Here is a 21,650-nt window from a genome sequence, read left to right on the forward strand (position 1 = left end):
GAGACAGAGGAACACAGGCACAAAGGAGGAAAACATGAATAAGTACCTATCAATAATAACCATAAATTTTAAATAGATTAAATGCTCTAATCAAAAGACATAGGGTAGCTGAATGGATAAGAAAACATGACCCACACATATGCTGCCTACAGGAGACTCATCTCAGAACAAAAGACCTACACAGACTGAAAGTGAAGGGCTAGAAAAAAATATTCTGAAAAAAAAACAGGAAAAAAAAAGCTGGAGTAGCAATACATATATCAGATGAAATAGACTTCAAAACAAAAGCCATAAAAAGACACTGAAGGATACTTCATAATATTCAAGGGAAGAATCCATCAAGAAGACATAAACATTGTAAACATATGCACTCAATATAGGAGTACTCAAATATATAAGGAAAACCTTAGAGGACTTCAAAAAGGAGACAGACTGCAACACACTTATACTAGGGGATTTTAACACCCCACTGTCAAAAATGAGTAGATCTTCCAAACAAAATATCAACAAGGATATTGTGGCATTGAACAATGCCCTAGATCAAATGGACTTAACTGATATATATAGAGCCTTTCATTCCAAAGAAACAAAGTATTCATTCTTTTCAAATGCACATGGAAAATTTTCAAAGATAGAACATATAAAGGGACACAAAACCATAATGGAACTCAACAAATTCAAGAAAATTGAAATCATATCAAGCATTTTCTCAGACCACAAGGGACTGAAACTGGAAAAAAACTCAAAAACACTCAAATTCATTGAGACTGAATAACATGCTATTAAACAATGAATAGGTTAGTAATAAGATCAAGGAAGAAATAAAATTGTTTCTGGAAACAAATGAAAATTAACTCACAACAGCCCAAAAGCAATGGCACACAGCAAAGGCTGTCCTGGGAGGGAAGTTCATAACGATACAGGCCTATCTAAAAAGGATAGAAACATTACAAATAATAAACCTAACACTATAACTACATGAACTGGAGGAACAACAACAAACAAAGCCCAGAGGGACTAGAAGGAAAGAAATAACCAAGATCAGAGCAGAATTAAATGACATATAGACTAAAAGCACAATTCTAAGGATCAATAAATCCAGGAGCTGGTTCTTTGAAAAGATAAACAAAATTGACAAGCCTTTAAGCAAATTCATCCAGAAAAAAAAAAAGAGAGGACCCAAATAAACAAGTAAGAAATGAAAGAAGAGATTGCAAATGATACCACAGAGATACAAAGGATTGTAAGAAATTACTCTAAACAGGACTTCCAGACAAATGGATGCATAGGTAGACACACTGTGCCTCCTCGCATAACCAAAAGAAGGACAACCAATTTAAAAACAAAAAACAACCAAAACTGACAGAAAATCGAACTGTATGGAAGTCCAACAATCAAGGAATTAAAGAACAAATATTCATCCAGACTGGTAGGAGGAGCTGGCACAGGCAGCTGGGTGGAGAGGACTCATGGCAAGGCAGGGACTGGAGGATGGGGGCGGGCCAGGTGCAGTTGGCAGACCAGGTGAGGTGGTGGCTGGCAGAGTGTGCAGTCCCACATTTGCATGCAGATAAACCAGGAGGAACAACTGGGAAGCAAGACAGACTGAGCAACCCAGAGTTCCAGTGCAGGGAAAAAAGCCTCAAAACCTCTGAAAAACCTGTGAGGGTTGGGGTGGCAGGAGACAATCCCAGCCTCACAGGAGAGTTCATTGGAGAGACCCACAGGGTATTAAAACATGCACAACCCCCCACCCAGGAACCACCACCAGAAGAGCCCAATTTGCTTTTGGATAGCAGGTGAAGTGACTGAAAACCAGCAGACAGATGAACAAGTGGCATTGTTCCCTCTCAGACCCCTCCCCCCACATACAGCAACAACAATGCCGCAACCTGGGCTGCCCCACCCTGGGGAATACCTAAGGCTTCACCCCCTTACTATGTAACAGGTGTGCCCAGACCAGAAAAAAAAATGATCCAAATGAAAGAACATATCAAAGCTCCAGAAAAAAAAATACAACTAAGCAAAGAAGAGATAGCCAGCCTATCAGACACATAGTTCAAAACACTGGTGATCAGGATGTTCACAGAATTGATTGAGTATGGTCACAAAATAGAGGAAAAAGTGAAGGCTATGAAAAGTGAAATAAAGGAAAATGCACAGGGAACCAATAGTGATGGAAAAGAAACCAGGACCAAATCAATGGTTTAGACCAGAAGGAAGAAATAAACAGCCAACAAGGACAGAATGAGAAACAGGAATTGAATTCCTGAAAAAATGAGGAGAGGCTTAGGAACCTATGGGACAATTTTAAATGTTCCAACATCTGAATCATAGGGGTGCCAGAGGAGAAGAGGAAGAACAAGAAATTGAAAACTTATTTGAAAAAATAATGTAGAACTTCCCCAGTCTAGCAAAGGAAATAGACTCCCAGGAAGTCCAGGAAGCTCACAGAGTCCCAAAGAAGTTGCACCCAAGTAAGCACACACTAAGGCACATCATAATTACATTACCCAAGATTAAAGAGAAGGAGAAAGAGAGAATCTTAAAAGCAGCAAGAAAAAAGGAGAAAGTTACCTATAAAAGAGTTCCCATTAGACTATCAGATGATTTCTCAAAAGAAACCTTGCAGGCAAGAAGAGGTTGGAAAGAAATATTCAAAGTCATGAAAAGCAAGGACATACACCCAATATTACTCTATCCAGAAAAGCTCTCATTTAGAATGAAAGGGCAGATAAAGTGCTTCCCAGGTAAGATCAAGTTCAAGGAGTTCATCATTACCAACCCTTATTACATGAAATCTTAAAGGGACTTATCTAAGAAAAAGAAGATGATCAAAACTATGGACGGTATAATGACAACAAACTCACAACTATGAACAACCAAACCTAAAAGAAAACAAAAACAAACTAAGCAAACAACTAAAACAGGAACAGAATCACAGAAATGGAGATCACATGGAGGGTTATCAGCAGGGGAGGTGGAGATGGAGAAAGGGTAAAAAGTTACAGGGAATAAGTAGCATAAATGGTAGGGAGAAAATAGACAAGGGGAGGTTAAGAATAGTATGAGGTGTAGAAGCCAAAGAACTTATATGTATGACCCATGGACAGGAACTACAGGCTGGGGGGGAATGCAGGTGGGAGGAGGTATACAGAGTGGAGGGGAATAAAGTGCAGAAAATGGGACAACTGTATTAGCACAATTAATAAAATGTATTTAGAAAATTTAAAAAAGAAAAGTGAAAAAAAATGGAACTGTATTTTGACCCAAAAATTCCAGTGCAGGGATTATACCCTAAAAATCCTGAAACACCAATTCAAAAGAACCTATGCACTCCAATGTTTGCAGCAACACAAATTACAAATGCCAAGTACTGGAAAGAACATAAGTGCCCATTAGTAAATGAGTGGATCAAAAAACTATGGTGCATTTACACAGTTGACAGCATGGATGCACCTGGAGAGCATTATGCTAAGTGAAATAAGCCAGGCAGTGAAAGACAAATACCATGTGATCTCACCTATAAGTGGAACCTAATTAACAAAACAAACAGGTGAGCAAAATAGAACCAGAAACATGGAAATAAAGAACAAACCAAAAGTGACCAGACTGGGGAGGGAAAGGGGAACACAGGGGAAAGGAGAGGCTGGTTCATCAAGGAACATGTATAAAGGACCCATAGACAAAGACAGTGGGGGTGGAGGATTGAGTGTGAGATGCGGGGATTGGTAGGGCAAGGGAGAGTAATGGGGGCGGGGGGCAATGGGGATAACTATAATTGAAAAACAATTAAAAAAACACTTTTATTTTAACCCTTTCTATGTATTAAATCAATAGGGATCTAGTATGCAAAGGAAATGAACAGATTTAATTATCTAAAGAAGAAATAACTTTAGAATTCCTGGAAAAATTCCTTTACACATGATCAATATATAGTTAATCTAAATATTAGCATAATTCCAGTATGCATAAATCAATGTCTTTGCTAACAAATAGGGATACCTTACTTCTCTTTAGTACCTAACTCAATTACTATATTCTCTTACATAAACAAATCATCATTAGTACATAGAGATCAGCTTTGTTTAATGTCCCAGTTTATAACTACCAGTGTAGAAGTGTGAGGTTGATTACAGTTATATTTTACTATGTGTGTATGTGGCACACTGTAAGAAATTACCTTTCTTTATATCTTTTTTTAAACACATATGTTAATTCCTGGAATCTCTATGCTGTTCCATTGATCTATGTGTCTGTTTTGGTGCTAGTACCATACTGTTTTGATTGCTATATCTTTGTAGTACAATTTAAAAGCAGCTTTTATACTGCTATACAAGGCACATTATACTTCCAACTTTATTTTCTTTCTCAAGATTCTCAAGTTTCTCTCTGTGCTAAAACAAAGGTTGCACTAGGCCTTTATTCCTTCCTGGAGACTGTAGAGGAGAAGCTATTTCTGTAACTTCTCCAAATTTTACAATTTACCCATATCTTTGTTCATTTTCTCCATCTTCAAAGCCACCAATTTTGTATTTCTATGTATCTCTCACAGTCACTTCTCCTCTCCATAGCCAGAAACTGTTCTCCAGTTTTTAATGCCAATTGATTATATTGATGGCACACAGATGTCTAAAATAACCACCCTTTCAGGTCTTTAGTTTTATTATATCTGTGAAATCCCTTTTGCCATGGAAGAAAATGCATTATAGCTTCCAGTGATTAGGATATGGATATTTTTTGTGGGACCATATTATTTTCACTTATTATTATGATCATGAAACCCAGGCATTAATAACTTCATTTTAACATCAAAAAAACAAGTAAAATTTATGTACTCTTACTTCTTTTCCTCTTGTGTTTTCCCAAAGTAGAATTGTTTCCAAGACCTGCATTATCTAGAAAAAGAGGTAGATGTAAGGAAACAGAAATTAATAGCTAAAAGTTACCAATCCTAGGATGATTCATAATACAAAAGGAGTGAATTTAGTTGTTTGTTTATCATCATTCTCTTTTTTCTGAAGGAACTAAAAATCTCCTGAATTAAGAAATAGGAGTCCAAGGTGAGCCCTGGGCATTCCTCTTTTTTTTTTAACTCAATGGAACTTTTAAAAAAAGCTCAAATACCTACATACTTCATTTCACTTATGGATAGGAACAAGTGCCCTATCCTGTCTAGGTCTTAAAATTTTTGTGAGAATTAAATAACATCTAGTGGCAAAAATACTACAAAAATACTACAAAATATTTTGTGGGAAAATACTACATAAATTAGTGACATGCAGAGAACACGTCACTAATACACCAAATAGATATGCTGGGTTAAGAGCAGTTGATTGGAAGTCTCCCCTCCTGACAATTAAGTGGCAGGATCAGTTGTCTCTAAGGTCTTGGTAAGGTTGTGAGAAAATGATACATCTACTAACAGAGGTACACCTTGTTTTCTTGGATTATTGGGTGTGACACCCATGGAAATGACTGCATAAATTCAAGGTGTGTTATTACTAATATACCAACGTAATGAACTAGATATTGCCATTTAAGATTGTATTTCCACTACATCATCCATGTATAATCAACAGGTCCCATCCTGTTAAACATAACTTTATAATGATCGCTTAACTCCCTGCTTCTCCCAAAAAGGCCACATCAAGGAAAAGGCAGAGAACAGTATAATGGAATGGCTCGACTGCCAGTCACGCTCCACCTGGGGTCCTGGGTAACTATGGACCTGCCCTCATGCCATGACCCTCATACAGCATCTTACCTTGACTCCTTTCAGTCCGTGGCTCCACACCTCCTGGCACATCTTTTGAGAAGCACATAACACAGGAACACTGGTCACTTCCATGTGCTGGTAGCTCTGATTCCGGGCAAAATCATAACTTATGAAAACTCTTATCATATGCCCCAGTGACCCTATTTTTGGTACCCTTGTGGATTTTGTTTTGCTACTTCTTCCTCTGAAATATAATATTAATCCTCTCTATATCTGAGTCTTCCTTTAATTCTTTTTTTTTTCTTCTCTCTTCTCATTATCTTAACTCTGTTTCTTTAAGACATGCTCACCTTGTTGATCACAGGGCAGTAGGCTACAGGTAAGCTCTTCAGATTCTTCTTCTCTACCCATTTGGGGAGCTTCTAGTTCACAAGAAATTAAAGAGAAACAAGAAAGTTACTGTCCACAGATCCTGAAACAGTGATTGGGGAAGAATTCCCAGTGCTCCTGTGTGGCACACTGATATTCTGAACTAAGGCGAACTGCTTCCTTGGAAAAAAGTATACCTGCTCCAATAATCACACTTTGGCTCTGACAGAGCCATGTTATACCCATTCTTTGCACCCAATTAAACTTCTTCTACTTTTATTTTTCTATTTGTTGCCATAGGGTTAAAATTAAAGGATTGAATTTTTCCAGAAAATGAGAAACTTACTGTTCCTTGAAAATTATAAAAGTAAGTACAAGATCACATTTAAATGCATCCCAATTGGCTAATGCCTACTTACATCTCCAACCACATTTAAAGCTGGCTAATCAGTTGCAGCTGTACATTTCTGAAAATCAGCCAATCAGCAACAACCACATTCCAGAAAGCCTGCATCTATGGCTAAATTTAACCTGTTCAGAATCACTCCTGTTTCTGAAGGCCTGCTACCTGAAACACATACTTCCCAAAACTCTTTACAAAGTCAGCAACTTCTGATTTAAAAAAACATTGTGCCCAGTAAATACAGTGTCTCCACCCACCATGTACCTTGCTTAGTGAGCAATAAATCCCTCTTTTAGCTTCATATCTTGCATGTGGGCTATCCCTTTAAAATGGAGTTCCCACCAAGGTCATCTTGAACACTCTTGCTGGAGTGTCCTGTGGGACCCTTGGACCAACGGGTATAATTCTCCAGCCTCTTGTGCCCACTTCAGGTTATCTTCCTGACCCACTGCCAAGTGAACTGTCGTAACAACTACTTGAGCTTTGGTACGTTTCATGAGTTCTTATTCCTGAATTTATCTTATTATTTAAATATATGTTTGGAGTTAGGTATAAAATAGACATTGTCTTAGGAGGTGCAGCATTTAGCAAATATTCTGTGAATGTGCTTATTTTACAATTTCACTTACTGACTCTCTTATCTATCATAAAACATCCCAGCTCATGTGTGCTTCTTCCTGATTTTCCTATGTTTCTTGAATGTTAGAAGAAAGTGATCCAAAGGAAATGGAAGGAGGTAAGTTCCATATCCAAGTTAGTCCCAAAGACTATAATGAATTTAGGTCCATTAGACAATAACCCATTTGTGCAGGGATATTTGGTCACACTTAGTCATGAATTCCACTCCAAAAACTTCATGAAGACACTTAATATCTTGTCACTTTGAAAAAGAAAACCATTTTTTACTACCTAACCTGAGGTCAATTATTACCATGTAATTGACCATATGTCCCCTTTTTAGTTTCTGCTTGGTGCTTGAATCCCATACTTCGTTCACATGCAGGACACCATTCACACTTATGACTGAATGTTGTGGCCTCTTCACTTTTTGTCATGAGCCTGTCTTTGCCAAAGCTGCACTCCCCCACTGGCAGAACTCCATTTCCACTTTGTGCTGTCACTGCAACTCTAACTGTTGCACATATCTTAATATATCATGAAGCTTCACAGATGATGACTCTGGGTTTCGATAGGGAACTTGTAACATATCAAAGTAAACCATACATTTGATAATATTTCTACAAGAGAGTAAAATATCTAAAAGTTCCTGTGTCTCAATCACTAAATGTTACTTTCAGATCATTATCTAAAAAACTTCTTTATTTCCTTTTATTTCCTTTCCTTTGCTTTGCTTGCTTTTAAACCCCCTTATGTATTAAATCAGTAGAGATCTATTATGCAAATGAACAGATTCAATGTTCTCAGAAGGAATAATTTAGAATTCCTGGAAAATTCTTTTACACATAATCAACTTATAGTTATTTTAAACATTAGTATACTTAGAGTCTGATCGTAAGTCAAGATCTATACGATGATAAACAAAATAGGAATCCCTCACTTTCTTGTAGTGCCTAACCCATTTACTACTTATATATAACAAAATCTTTAGTACATTTATACTAAGTTCATAAGGATAGCCTATATTATTTTTGGGAAAAGTCAATAGCTCATTAGGACTGTTATTTTCTAGGGATTTACTTAAACCTCATTGTGGTAGGCAGAATTCTGAAATGACCCTCTCAGATTTCCTTTCTGACCCCCAAGGACTGTAAATATCATGAAATGTCCCCCAGTTTTTAGGTTATGTTATAATGCAGAAGTGACGTTAAGATAAAGAGGTTATCAAAACAAGAGATAAATAATGCTGGTGAGGATGTGGATAAAAGGGAACCATTGAGGACTGTAAGTGGGATTGTAAATTGGTAGACCCACTGTAGAACACAGTAAGTCAGTTCCTCAAAAAATTAAAAATAGAACCACCATATGATGCATTTATCCAAAGAAAACAAAATAGAACTATTATATGATGTATTTATCCAAAGAAAACAAAATAACTATGTCTAGGAGATAAAGCACCCCCATGTTCAGTGAAGCATTGTTTACAACAGCCAACAAATAGAAAAAAAAACTATGTGTCCATCAACAAATTTATGTTTAAAGAAAATGTGATACTCACACACATACATGCACCCACACACTGAAATGCATTTCATCCATAAAGAAAAAAGAAAATCATGCCATTTTGAGAGGGGGATGAACTTCAAAGTCATTAAGCTAAGTGAAATAAGTCAGAGAAAGACAAATACTATATGACCTCACTTAAATGTGGAGTCTCAAAAAAACAAACCAGCCAAAAGGTAAAACTCATAGAAAAAGAGGTCAAATTTGTTGTTACCAGAAGTGGGGAATGTGGGGTAGGGGGTAGATATTGAAATAAGCCTGTGAAAAGCTAAAAACTTCCAGTTATAAGATAAATAAGTACTAGAAATGTAATATACAACATGATGACTGTAGTTAACACTGCTGTACAATATGTTTGCTGAGAGAGTGAATACAAAACATCTCATCACAAGGAAAAAACTTTTTTCCCTTTTTTTCAGTGTCTATATGAGATGATGGGTGTTAACTCAATTTATTGTAGATATCACTCCATAATATATGTAAGTTAAGTCATTATGCAGTACACCTTAAAATTATGTAGTGTTATGTCTCAGTTATATCTCAATAAAACTGAAAGGACTAAAAGAATTTAGTGAGCATCAAATAATAAAATGCAATTAAATTAAATTAAATTTTTAAAGAAATGTTTATCTTGGTGGGCCCAATCTAATTATATAAGCCCCTTAAAAGTAGAGAGTTTTCTCTACTTGGTGTCTTAATTGGATGCCAGAGATTCGAAGATTAAAAAGAATTGAGAAGAACTCTACAGGCTATCACTGGATTGAATGTGTGGGGAGCCATATATCCAGGAGAATGAGTGGCCTTCAGGAGCTAAGAATGATCTCTGGCCAACAATCAGCAACAAAACTGGGACCTCAGTCCTACAGCCTCAAGGATCTAGATTCTGTCAACAACTTGGATAAATCCTCCCACAATCTTCAAATAGAGTAGAGACTGGTGGACAGCTTAATTTTAGTTTTGTGAGACTTTAAGCAAGAGCTGTATTATACCTGTCCAGACTTGCAATCCACAGAACTGTGAGACAATAAGTTGGTTTTGTGTCCAGACACTAAGTTTTTGGGAATTTGTTATGTAGCTTTGGTAAAGTAAGACAAACAACCTCTGCCAAGTCTTAAATGAGACCTAAGGGATATAAAGTTCATTTGTGCATCTTTGATGCAATATATAGATTCCCTCCTCCTATACTCTATAGATCTAGATAATTCTTAGCCTACTCACTGAGCTGTCCAAATAAAACAAAGTGTAACCATACAAAACTGCTAAGTAAAAACTCCAAGTTTGTAAAACAACAGGCTATTGTCTCAGTCAATCTATTGGCTAAAGAAAAACATTGTGTAAAGAAATGTATCCCCATTTGGATACAGAGTATCCAAAATTACTCAAGACCAATTACTAAAAGATAAGAGGATATATAGAATTAACTGAGTGTTAAAGATAATGGATGTCAAACTTTTCTGTAATAGCCTTCCCACATTTTACTACATTAAATATCTTAGAGCCACCCTCATGGAATGAACAAATTGCAGAGGTATTCATGATCTGAAAGTATTCTCTCAACAGCCATCTATCATATTATCATAATCCTTTTATTTTATACATACATAAGAAAATAGGCCATGCTCTATGGGTATTAGTTCAATACATGATAGACATCAACAGTCCATTTCTAGTAGCCACAGATTATCCTGGTTGCCTCAAGGCAATCGCAGATGGCCATTGGTTTAAGCTTCTTGAGAGTCTGGGCTTGAATCACATTTACACATGATGGATTATGTACTGTACAGCTCTGTTGTTAATTGAAAGCATTCTACAGGTTTCTGCCATTCAATGAACTATTTATGAATTATCACAAATATCGAAGTATGGGCTGTGCCATTCTCCTCTAATCCCATTTTAATCTCTATAAAGTAGGACTTGAAGATCCCCTCACCCCAGGTATTAATATATAGGCCATCTGGACCTGGAGGATCCCACCTGACTTTTGCCATCAGCTGCATCCTTGATGCCAGTCAGGACATCTTACTGAAATGAGCCACTCGGTACTGGAGATAGCTTTTCAGTTCAACCCTGGGCATAGTGAATCTATTTTTGTCCTTAGAGATGCCTTTGAATGATGGCCTTACCTTACTTCCTATTAAATCATGTCTGCTAACCCCACCCCAATTCATACCACACCCTCCCTCTTCACGTGTGTTTACTGTCTTCTCAGCCTTTCCATGAGAATTAAGTGTATGGGTTAAGAACATAGGACCTGGGTTCAGAGAGCCTGGGTTCATCCTGCTCATTTGACCCTGAGCCACCTGCATACATAGTCTCTCTAGATTTCAGTCTCCCTTTCTGCAAATGGGAAGAGAGTGATACCATCGCCTGAAGGGCAGCTGTGAGCACCAAGCCCACAACTGCCAGAGTAAATATTCAATAAGTGAGCTCAAAATATGGTTGTTTCATTGTGTCCTTTACCCCTTTCTCTTGTCTTTCATTTCCTGTCTTTTTCTCTCTCGAAATACAACCATCCTCTCCTGCACATCTTATCACTTCCCTTCTTCTCTCCTTATATGACTGCCCATATTCTTCAATGTTTCTGCTCTTGAACAGCACGCCCCACATTTAAACAAGTTCCTTCTTCTGGCATTATCAAGGATTTCCTCTCATATCTGACCTTGTGCCCACAGTTCTTAGCCCATCACAGCTTCCCACTGATCTTCTCCTACTGGGTCTTTCTATTTCATAATTACTTCCAGGTCACAATTCTTTTTAAATGTGGTTTCCTGACCCACTGGGTTTATGTTTCTTTGTCCTGGGTATTGAGCCTTTGGTCTCAGCACAACTACTACTCCAGGATAGGTTTCTGGTCAGATTCTCATATGAACACCCCTCCCTGACTTCTCCAGGCTCCTCAGCATTTCTCCCCCTGATTCCTCAAAACAACTCAGGACTCAGGGCCCACCTCCCTCTCTCCTTTCTTCTTAGCAGATGATAACCAGTCTTTGCAATCACCTTGTTCAAGGCTTAGTTGGGTGTTGGGGTTCGCTGTAAGCTTTTTCCCATCACTTGCTTGGTGATAAATTTTCTGCTGGATACCTGAAGAGAGAGAGAAGAAAAATTAGAGATCTCCATCACAGCGTCATCTCAAATTTGCACATTTAGGAATTTTCAGCCTTCCAGTTACTCAAAATTCAGGGTCCTCACCCTGATAGGAAAATGCACATCATCCCTGGGACAGAAAAGAGAACCCTCAACAAGGGAGCCCTTATGTTTCCCATACAAAGGAGCGACTCCCAAACGTCAGGATAAAAGAGTCATGAAAACATCGTGAGCCAGTTATTTATGTAAAAAACATTTACAGATGGCTTAGAAAGTATATAACACTTCCAAACTGTAAGGAAAAATCAGGAATTTCCTCAGAATAGAACTAAGATCCTATAAGTGGCTACATATATAAAAGAGAAAGTTCAAGAGCTTTAAAATTTTGGCTGGGCAAGAGAAAGGTGTAATTAATTGGGTCATGTGGATGCACTTCCCAAAGAGGCATCAGAGCTCACAGTTTTTTTCAGTAGAATCAGATAGAAAAAACATCCTGGGGCATGGGGCAGATCTCAGGAATAAAGGTAGAACATCCTCTGAAGCTACAAGCAAGGAATGCACATTGCAATGCTGAAGGACGTCCCCAAGATGCCTAGACCAGGGACCCAGAAGGCTGCTAAAGAGAAGAGGTCAGGACACCAGCCAAGGAGCCCTATAAGGAGGTGACCCAGCAAGTATAAGGAGGAACAGAATAACCCAAAAATCCCAGTGGTGGGTATATTAGAACAAAGAAACTAGGTTGCTGGTGGCCCCCCACTGCCCAGGGATGGACAGGGTTACCTACTGGGGTAATACACCTGTACTTATAAAACTATAAATCTGTAGCATCTCTTTCTTTTTTAAAACTTTTTTTACTGTTGTTCAGGTACAGTGGTCTCCATTTTCCCCCACCCTTCCTGTTGACCCCAGCCATTCCCACTTTCCACCATTTATCTTACCACCATTTGGTTTTGTCCATATGTCCTTTATAGATGTTGCTGAAAACCCTTCCCCATTTTTCCCTCATTATCCCCTCCCACCTCCCTCTGGTTACTCTCAGTTTGCTCTTAATTTCAGTGTCTCTGGTTATAGTTTGCTTGCTTGTTTGTTCTGTTGATTAGGTTCCACTTACAGGTGAGATCATATGGTATATGTCTTTCATAACCTGTCTTATTTCACTAAGCATAATGCTCTCCAGTTCCATCCATGCTGTCACAAAGGGTAGGAGCTCCTTCTTTCTTTGTGCTGCATAGGATTCCATTGTGTAACTGTACCATAGTTTTTTGATCCATTCATTTACTGATGGGCACTTAGGCTGCTTCCAGCACTTGGCTATTGTAAATTGTGCTGCTCTGAACATTGGGGTGTATAGGTTCTTTTGGATTGGTGTTTCAGGGGTCTTAGGGTGTCATCCCAGCAGTGGAATTGTCAGATCAAAAGACAATTCCATTTTTAGTTTTCTGGGGAAATTCCATACTGTTTTTCACAGTGGCTGCACCAGTTTGCATTCCCACAAACCGTGCACTAGAGCTCCCTTTTCTCCATATCCTCTCCAACACTTGTTATTTGTTTATTTGTTTATGATGGCCATTCTCACTGTGTGAAGTGGTATCTTATTGTGGTTTTAATTTGCATCTCTCTGATGGCTAGCGATGCTCAGCATCTTTTCATATGTCTCTGGGCCCTCTGTATGTCCTCCTTGGAGAAGTGTCTGTTCAAGTCCTTTACCAATTTTTTAATTGAGTTGTTTGTCTTCCTGGAGCAGAGTTGTGTGAGTCCTTTACATATTTGCAAGATCAAATCCATGTCCAAGGTATCATAGGTAAATATGTTTTCCCATATGACTGGTTCTCTTTTCATTTTAATGCCTTTTCTTTAGCCATGCAGAAGCTTTTTATTTTGACAAGGTCCAAATTTGTTTATTCTTTCCTTTAGGTCCCTTGCTCCAGGGGACATATCGGTGAAAATATTGCTGCATGGAATACCTGAGTTTTCCTCTCTATGTTCTCCTCTAGGACTTTTATGGTGTCATGACTTATATTTAAGCCTTTTTATCTACCTTCAATTTATTTTTGTGTATGGTGTAAGTTGGTGCTTGAGTTTCTTTTTTTTCTTTTTCTTTTCTTTTTTGCATTCCCAACACTATTTGCTGAAGAGGCTACTTTTACTCCATTTTATTCTTCTGCCCGCTTTGTCAAATATTAATTGACCATAGAAACTTGGGTTTATTTCTGGGCCTTTGAATCTGTTCCATTAGTCTATGTGTCTGTTGTTATGCCAGTACCAAGCTGTTTTGATTACAGTTGCCTTGTAATACAGTTTGATATCAGGTATTGTGAGCCCTCCTACTTTGCTCTTCTTTCTCAAAATTGCAGTAGCTATTTGAGGTTGTTTATGGTTCCTTATAAATTTTTGAAATATTTGTTTCATATCTGTGAAATATGTCATTGGTACTTTAATAGTGATTGCATTGAATCTATAAATTGCTTTGGGTAGTATGGACATTTTGATGATGTTAATTCTTCCCATCCATGAACATGGTACATGCTTCCATTTTTTTGTGTCTTCCTTAATTTCTTTCCCCGATGTTGTGTAGTTTTCTGAGTACAGGTCTTTTACCTCCTTGGTTAGATTTATTCCTAGGTACTTTATTTTTCTTTTTGCTATAGAAAATGGGTTTTTATTCCTGATTTCTGTTTCTGATATTTCATTGTTGGCACACAAAAATGCCTTTGATTTCTGAATATTGACTTTGTATCCCACTGTTTTGCCAAATTCACTTATTAGGTTGAGTACGTTTTTGGTGGCATCTATAGGATTTTTCTATGTAGATGATCATGTCATCTGCAAACAATGAGTTTTGCTTCCTCCTTTCCAATTTGGATGCTGTTTATTTCTTTTTCTTGTCTGATTTCTATGGCTAAGACTCCCAATACTATGTTGAATAGAAGTATTGAAAGCAAATATCATGTTCCTGATCTTCGTGGGAAAACTTTTAGTTTTTGCCTATTGAGTATGATGTTGGCTAAAGGTCTTTCCTATATGGCCTTTATTATGTTAAGAAATGTTCCCTCAACTCCCACTTTATTGAGTGTTTTATCTTAAATGGGTGCTGTACCTTATCAAATGCTTTTTCTGCATCTATTGACATAATCATGTGGCTTTTGTCTTTCATTTTGTTTATGTGATGTATTACATTTATTGATTTATGAATATTGTACCAACCTTGCATCCCTGAGATGAATCCCAACTGGTCATGGTGTATGATTTTTTTAATGTATTGCTGGATGCAGTTTGCCAATATTTTGTTGAGGATTTTAGCATCTATGTTCATCAGCGATATTGGCCTGTAGTTTTCTTCCTTGTTGTGTCTTTATCAGGTTTTGGGATTAGGATGATGCTGGCTTCATAAAAAGAGTTTTGGAGTCTTCCATATTCTTGCATTTTTTGGAACAGTCTTTGAAATATAGGGGTTAGCTCTTCCTTAAATGCTTTGTAAAATTCTCCTGTGAAACCATCTGGTCCAGGGGTTTTGTGTGCTGGGAGTTTTTTGAGTACCACTCTGATTTCATCAGCTGTTGTTCTGTTCAGGCTTCCTGCTTCTTCTTCATTGTGTTTTGGAAGATTATATTTTTCTAGAAATTTGTCTATTTCCCCTAGGTTTTCAAATTTTCTTAGCATATAGTTTTTCATAGTGATTTCTTACTATTCCTTTGTATTTCTATGGCATCAGTTGTAATCTCTCCTCTTTCATTCCTGATTTTATTTGGGTCCTCTCTCTCTTTTTTTCTGGAAAGTCTGCTTAAAGGCTTGTCGATTTTGTTTATCTTTTCAAAGAACCAGCTGCTGTATTTATTGATCCTTAGGATTGTTCTTTAGTCTCTATGTCATTTAATCCTGCTCTTATCTTGGTTATTTCCTTCCTTCTACTTGCTCTGGGCTGTCGTTGTTGTTCCTCCAGTTCTTATAGATGTAGGGTTAGGTTGTTTACTTGAAATGTTTCTACCTTTTTAGGTAGGCCTGTTTCGCTATGAACTTCCTTCTCAGGATTGCCTTTACTGTGCCCCATAAGTTTTGTATTGTTATGAATTCATTTTCATTTGTTTCCAGAAATTTTTTTATTTCTTCCTTGATCTCATTCTTGACCCATTCATTATTTAACAGCATTTTATTCAATCTCCATGAATTTGAGTGTTTTTGAGGTTTTTCCTTGAGGTTGGGTTCTAATTTCAGTCCTTTGTGGTCTTAGAAAATTCTTGATATGCTTTCAGTTTTCTTGAATTTGTTGAGGCTTGTTTTGTGTCCTATTATGTGGTCTGTCTTTGAAAATGTTCCATGTGCATTTGAAAAGAATGTGTATTTTGCTTCTGAGATGAAAGGTTCTATATATATTTCAGTTAAGTCCATTTGATCTAGGACTTTGTTCAATGTTGCAATATCTTTGTTGATATTTTGTTTAGAAGATCTACCCATTTTTGACAGTGAGGTGTTAAAATCCCCTAGTATAAGTGTATTTCTGTCAATATCTTTCTTGAAGTCCTCCAAAATTTTCCTTATATTTTTGGGTACTCCTATGTTTGGTTCATATATGTTTATAATGTTTATGTCTTCTTGATGTATTCTTCCCTTGAGTATTATGAAGTGTCCTTCTGTGTTTCTTTTTGGTCCTTGCTTTGAAGTCTATTTTGTCTGATATGAGTACTGCTACCCTTTTTGGGTACTTTTTGGCTACTTGGGTAGCAATACTGTTATGAGTATTGCTAACTTCTTTTTCCTGTCCATTACTTGGAATATTTTTTCCAGCCCTTCAGTTTCAGTCTGTGTAGGTCTTTTGTTCTGAGATGGGTCTCCTGTAGGCAGCATATGTGTGGGTCATCATTTTCTTATCCATTCAACTACTCTATGTCTTTTGATTGGGACATTAATCCATTTACGTTTAAGGTTATTATTGATAGGTACTTATTCATTGCCATTTTACTTCCTTTGTACCTGTGTTCCTCTCTCTCTCATTCCCTTTTTTTTTTCCTTTTCTTTAAGCAGACCCTTTAGCATCCCTTGAAGAGCTTGTTTGGTGCCGGTGTATTCTTTCAGCCTCCTTTGTCTGGGAAACTCCTTATTTCACCTTCCATTTTAATTGAGAGCCTTGCTGGATAAAGTAGTCTTGTTTGCAGGCCTTTCGTTTTCGTTACTTTGAATATTTCTTGCCATTCCCTTCTGGCTTGTGCATTTCCTTTGAGAAGTCAGCTGCTAGCCTTATTGGGGCTCCCTTGTATGTTACTTCCTGCTTCTCCCTTGCTGCCTTTAAGATTCTCTCTTTGTCTTGGAATGTTGCCATTTTAATTATGATGTGTCTTAGAGTGAGCATCTTTGGGTTCCTCCTGATTGAGACTCTCTGTGTTTCCTGGATTTGTGTGACTTTTCCTCACATCAAATTTGGGAAGTTTTCCATCATTAGTTTTTCAAACAGGTTTTTTATCCCTTGCTCTTCTTCTTTTCCTTCTGGTATCCCTACTATATGGATATTATTACATTTCATGTTGTCCTACAGTTCCCTTAACACCTCTTCAGTCTTTCTCAATCTTTTTCACTTTTCTTGCTCTTTCTGGAACTTTTTTCTGCTGTGTCCTGTAGCTCAGTGATTCAATAATCTGCCTCAAATGAACTCTTTTTGATTCCTTCTACTTGTTCTTCAGTTCAGAAATTGTATTCTTCATTTCTTCTTGGCTCTTGTTAATAGTTTCTTTTTCATGTTTCATGTTGATATAGTTTTCAGTGAGTTCATTGTAGTTTCTTTGTAGTTTTTGGTAATCCTCTGTGAGCTCATTGAGCTTCCTGATAACCATTGCTTTGAACTTAATATCTGATAGTTGATTTGCCTCTATTTCATTTAGCATTTTTTCTGAGGTTTCCTCCTTTTCTGTCATTTGGGGTTTGTTTCTTTGTTTTCCCATTGTTTGTGAGACTCTTCTTGTCAGCTTCTGCTTCTAAATTGATTTGTTCTGACTCCCTGAGTTTGTGGTTTGAACTCCTATGGTAGGAGACCCATGAGGTTCTCAATGGTGCAGTCTCCTTGATCTCCTGAACTTGCTGCTCTTGGGATGCCATTTATGTTGGCTTTCTGGATGTATTTGTGTTTTGATTATTGTTGGGTCATTCTTTGGTGGGTCCTTCCCACCAAAGAGGGTCACTCCACTCACCACATCTTGTATGCTGTTGTGCAGGTGTAGATGGGTTGTGCCGAAACTGGTTCTTCTGTCTGTCTGAAGTTATAATACTTCTCTCTCCTTATTGTTCAGTCATTCATTCTGGGTAATTTCTTTACAATTTCGTTGTATTTCCAGATTGGTTCTGGGAGCAGGTTAGTATGACTTCCACTCATTCCACCATCTTGCCAACCCTTGTAGCATGTCTTTAATGTCCAGTAAATAAACTTCAGATACCTTAGCCTTAGGTGCCATACCTTCCAAAATCTTTTTCAAATTTATCTCGTTTGAATCAACTCCCACAATCTGCTACCCATTCCATGAGAAATCTCATTGTCCATGTGGTACTAGCACATGGGGGGCCCTTTCATACTGTAAGACTTTTCCTGTAGCATCTGCTTTCCTCAGCTCATATAATCATTTTTTCTTGTGAATTCTCCATTGTTATTTGAAGATCATAGTTGATACCTAACTGTGTTACAATAAAAGTCAAAACAAAAATTATTGGAGGACATTTTCTTTCCTGACTACCAATTGGAAAGTATAAACTATAAGTCTCAGGAAAAAGTGGTGACTCAGTCACTTTTGTATAGTGTTAAAAACAGTCTCTGGTAGTTGAGGAAGGAATTGGTTCAGGGATTCAGGGATTGGTTCAGGGATTTTTTGATAAATGTTTGTTTCACCCCTTGTGGAGAAAAAGCTAATACAACCATGTCCTTCTTTAAAAGCAAGTTTTCCCTTGAGTTAACTTTCTTACTCATTATTCTGGAAACCTAATGAAGGTAGCCTCTCTTGCATGTTGCTAGGCCAAGCCTTGCTTAGGGTGAAAAATGACTTGTGACTGTATATAGGTACTTGCATGTGGCCTGGGAGAGACTCTACATGAACTATGAGACATATTTGTTCTTCCTTCAACATGGTGACTCTTGTACCTTGACTGCTCCTCATGGGGTCTCTGAAAGCTATGACTATAGAGTTGTTACATGAAACATTGACTCTCTTGAGCATGGTGCTGCTGAGCCAATGTGGATTTTGCACCCACTGCTAAACTTTCACTTGAGGCAGGTAGTAGTCAGCCTGGTGGACTACTGTGTGGAGCACTGCAAGGGGTCCCGCAGAGGAGTAGCAACTGATGCTGCCTGTTGGGATGCTATGTTTCCTGACATTTATCCTTCTCACTAAATCTGATGTCACTGTGATTCTGGTTGTCCTGTGAGTCTAGACGCCTGTTTAAGAAGACCCCAGGTGGGTGTTGCACTGTATTATATCATAAGCTTTGATAAGCTCATATGTCTGTTTTCTTAACTGCTATAACCCCACTGCCCAGCACTGTATGTGACACATGGTAGGGACTCAATACATACTTGTTTAAAAAATTGGCAATGAGCATCAAAGGGTAGATAATAAGCCTAATTACCATTTTCAAAGTATGTACGCATGTGAGTTAAATCAGGGTATTCCTTCATGTTGACCTCGCTGAACACTGCTTCCAGTACTGACATGTCAAATTTCTTCTCCAGTTCACTAAGAACATTGTACACCACTCTCCATAAAGGAACCAGATTTCTATGCGATTCTTGATAATCCTTAAAGAACATCAAAGGGAGAAAAATATAAATACAACCTTCTAAGTTACAGAAGAGGCACAGAAAGTGATTTTGAATATAATATGTTACAATTTCCCTACATAGGTATTTTCTCACATAGGGTTTTAAATTTCTATGTTTTTGTATGGTTACTAAGTGAATCAAGATATCCTTCCTCCTTGAAAATATCCATCTGTAAACCCAATCTGATCTCGTCACCCTCATTTACATTAGATGGAGGGAGGAGTTATTTTGAAGAATAAAGGTGGCTTCAAAGTTAAACAATGTGTGGCCCTTAAAAAGCCTGGACTAATAATGTTTTAGGAACAGACAGCAGGTGATGAGCTTCTGTTCCATAGAGCAGACAACCCTGTCCCTTCCCCAGAACTAATTTGTCCTGGCAGGACTCAAAGAAGCCAGTAACAGTTCTTTCTTTTTGTGAACTTGACCATTGAGAAAGCCTAAACATAGGGAAAGAGATTTGTGTCTCTGTATCTCCACTTATGTATTTTGCTAAAATTAACCTAAATTCCAAGTCTCTAGAAATACCCTCCCCAAAGGAAATAAAAACAAAAACTTTGGAGAAAGAGCAAGCATGTGCTTACAAATTTATCCAACATGACATTAATTCTCTGTGGATTTCAGTCTTCTCAGATCTAATTATTTACATTATGTTCATTGAAATGAAATGTGTCAATTATTATTTCATTAAAATAAATCATTAAACTTATTCATCCATTCATTAAAATTCCTTTTAATTTCTAGTTTATGCTATATTCCTACAAGCCATTATACGTCTATGGAGCCCACCAACTTCAGATTAGACCATCTCCAGGGCTACTCTATTACTCCAGGAAGCACCATGGAGCAGTTTCTTCAGTTAGGAGCTGAACTGTCTTTGGTGATGCTCTGCTTCTCTTCTCCCTTTTCACCTTATAGGAACACTTAACAGCAATATGTGAGAAGGTCCTCACGCATAAGAGACTCCTCACATGGCTAGTGGTTCCCTGATATTTGGTTCCAGGATATCAAAGTGTAATTGTTGGTGTGCATTTACCAAGTTATGACATAATAAACCTCACTTACTTCATACATTTTATCGGTGATGAGTCCATGGTCACGAAGGAGTTCAAGGAACGGGAATGACTTATTTATTGCTTTTGAAATCTCAAGCTTATGTGTTTTGAAGTGTTTGAATGCAGTTTCATAGATAGGACTGTTTTTTATGTTCTGGTCTTCTGCACACATCCTAGGAGAAAAGATACTGTGATAAAATGGTCATCAAGATTCTGGGATCCTTGTGGAGGCTGTAACACTTTATATACAAAGGACAGGCTGTGAAGAACCAATGTATGTAAAATAAGTGGTCCTGAGTAGAGAACTGAATAAATGGAATTGAAGCAATAGACACAAATATAATTGAAGGAAGCATGGAGAAACAGAAAGAGAAGCACAGGATTGGAAAAGTTCATTCCAGTCTGTCCTTATCAAATCCATTATCAAGGCATCTTACCATATTTGAAATATTCTTAATTAAAAAATTTAAATTCATGTAAAATCAAAATGAACACAGGAATGGAAAATAAAAAACTGAAAATCTAACTTTGAAAATGCTTCTTAATTAACAGCTAAGAGAAAGTAAGTCTCAGAAAGATCAAAGCTAGGTGTCTACTCTCTGATATAACACTATTCAGAGAAATATATGCATATAAAATTAACTTATAATAGATAAGATATGGTTTAATAATGGTCTGATAACATATAAAGTAGTGTAACAGGGTGCAGCCAAGAGGGAAGCCCCAAATAGGGATTTGTAATAGGGCCCAGAAGAGCTTGGAGATAATTGGCTCCACACCACCGGGCCACACCTCCCCAGAATGCTGGCAGCTGTGGCCAATTACAAGAAGAGCTGGAAATGGAACTGCAGAGGAAGATTGGCGCTGGAATTTAAACGGGGGCATGGCAGCCATTGGGTGTCTCTCTTTTCGGGACCATGCATCTGTTTAGGGCCACGCGGCTTTGGTGTCTTGGTTGGGACCATGCAGCTTGGGTGAGAGTCAGGACCATGAGGCTTTGGAAGTGCTCCCTTTTGCCATGTGGAGGGTGTCTGGAGGACTGTGTGCATT

The 21,650-nt window shown here is 37.7% G+C and overlaps 1 protein-coding gene across 4 annotated transcripts in view; it reads right to left on the minus strand.

Moving 5' to 3' along the window:
• Positions 1 to 21,650, minus strand: part of LOC123828251 (nuclear body protein SP140-like) — a 53,153-nt gene that overhangs the window by 22,977 nt on the left and 8,526 nt on the right. The window contains exons 2-7 of one of the 4 annotated variants that reach the window (XM_045853076.1): positions 20,611 to 20,773; positions 19,356 to 19,524; positions 11,670 to 11,753; positions 6,070 to 6,138; positions 5,768 to 5,809; positions 4,845 to 4,898 (exon numbers count right to left, since the gene is read on the minus strand). In XM_045853076.1, coding sequence (XP_045709032.1) covers positions 4,845 to 4,898; positions 5,768 to 5,809; positions 6,070 to 6,138; positions 11,670 to 11,753; positions 19,356 to 19,524; positions 20,611 to 20,773 — 581 coding nt within the window. Of the gene's footprint in view, positions 1 to 4,844; positions 4,899 to 5,767; positions 5,864 to 6,069; positions 6,142 to 11,669; positions 11,754 to 19,355; positions 19,525 to 20,610; positions 20,774 to 21,650 lie in introns of all 4 variants that reach the window. The other 3 variants (XM_045853058.1, XM_045853067.1, XM_045853048.1) reach the window with 3 other exon arrangements.

This window comes from Phyllostomus hastatus, unplaced genomic scaffold, assembly GCF_019186645.2.
Source record: "Phyllostomus hastatus isolate PE091 unplaced genomic scaffold, TTU_PhHast_1.1 phas_contig_137, whole genome shotgun sequence".
Taxonomy (NCBI): Eukaryota; Metazoa; Chordata; class Mammalia; order Chiroptera; family Phyllostomidae; genus Phyllostomus; species Phyllostomus hastatus.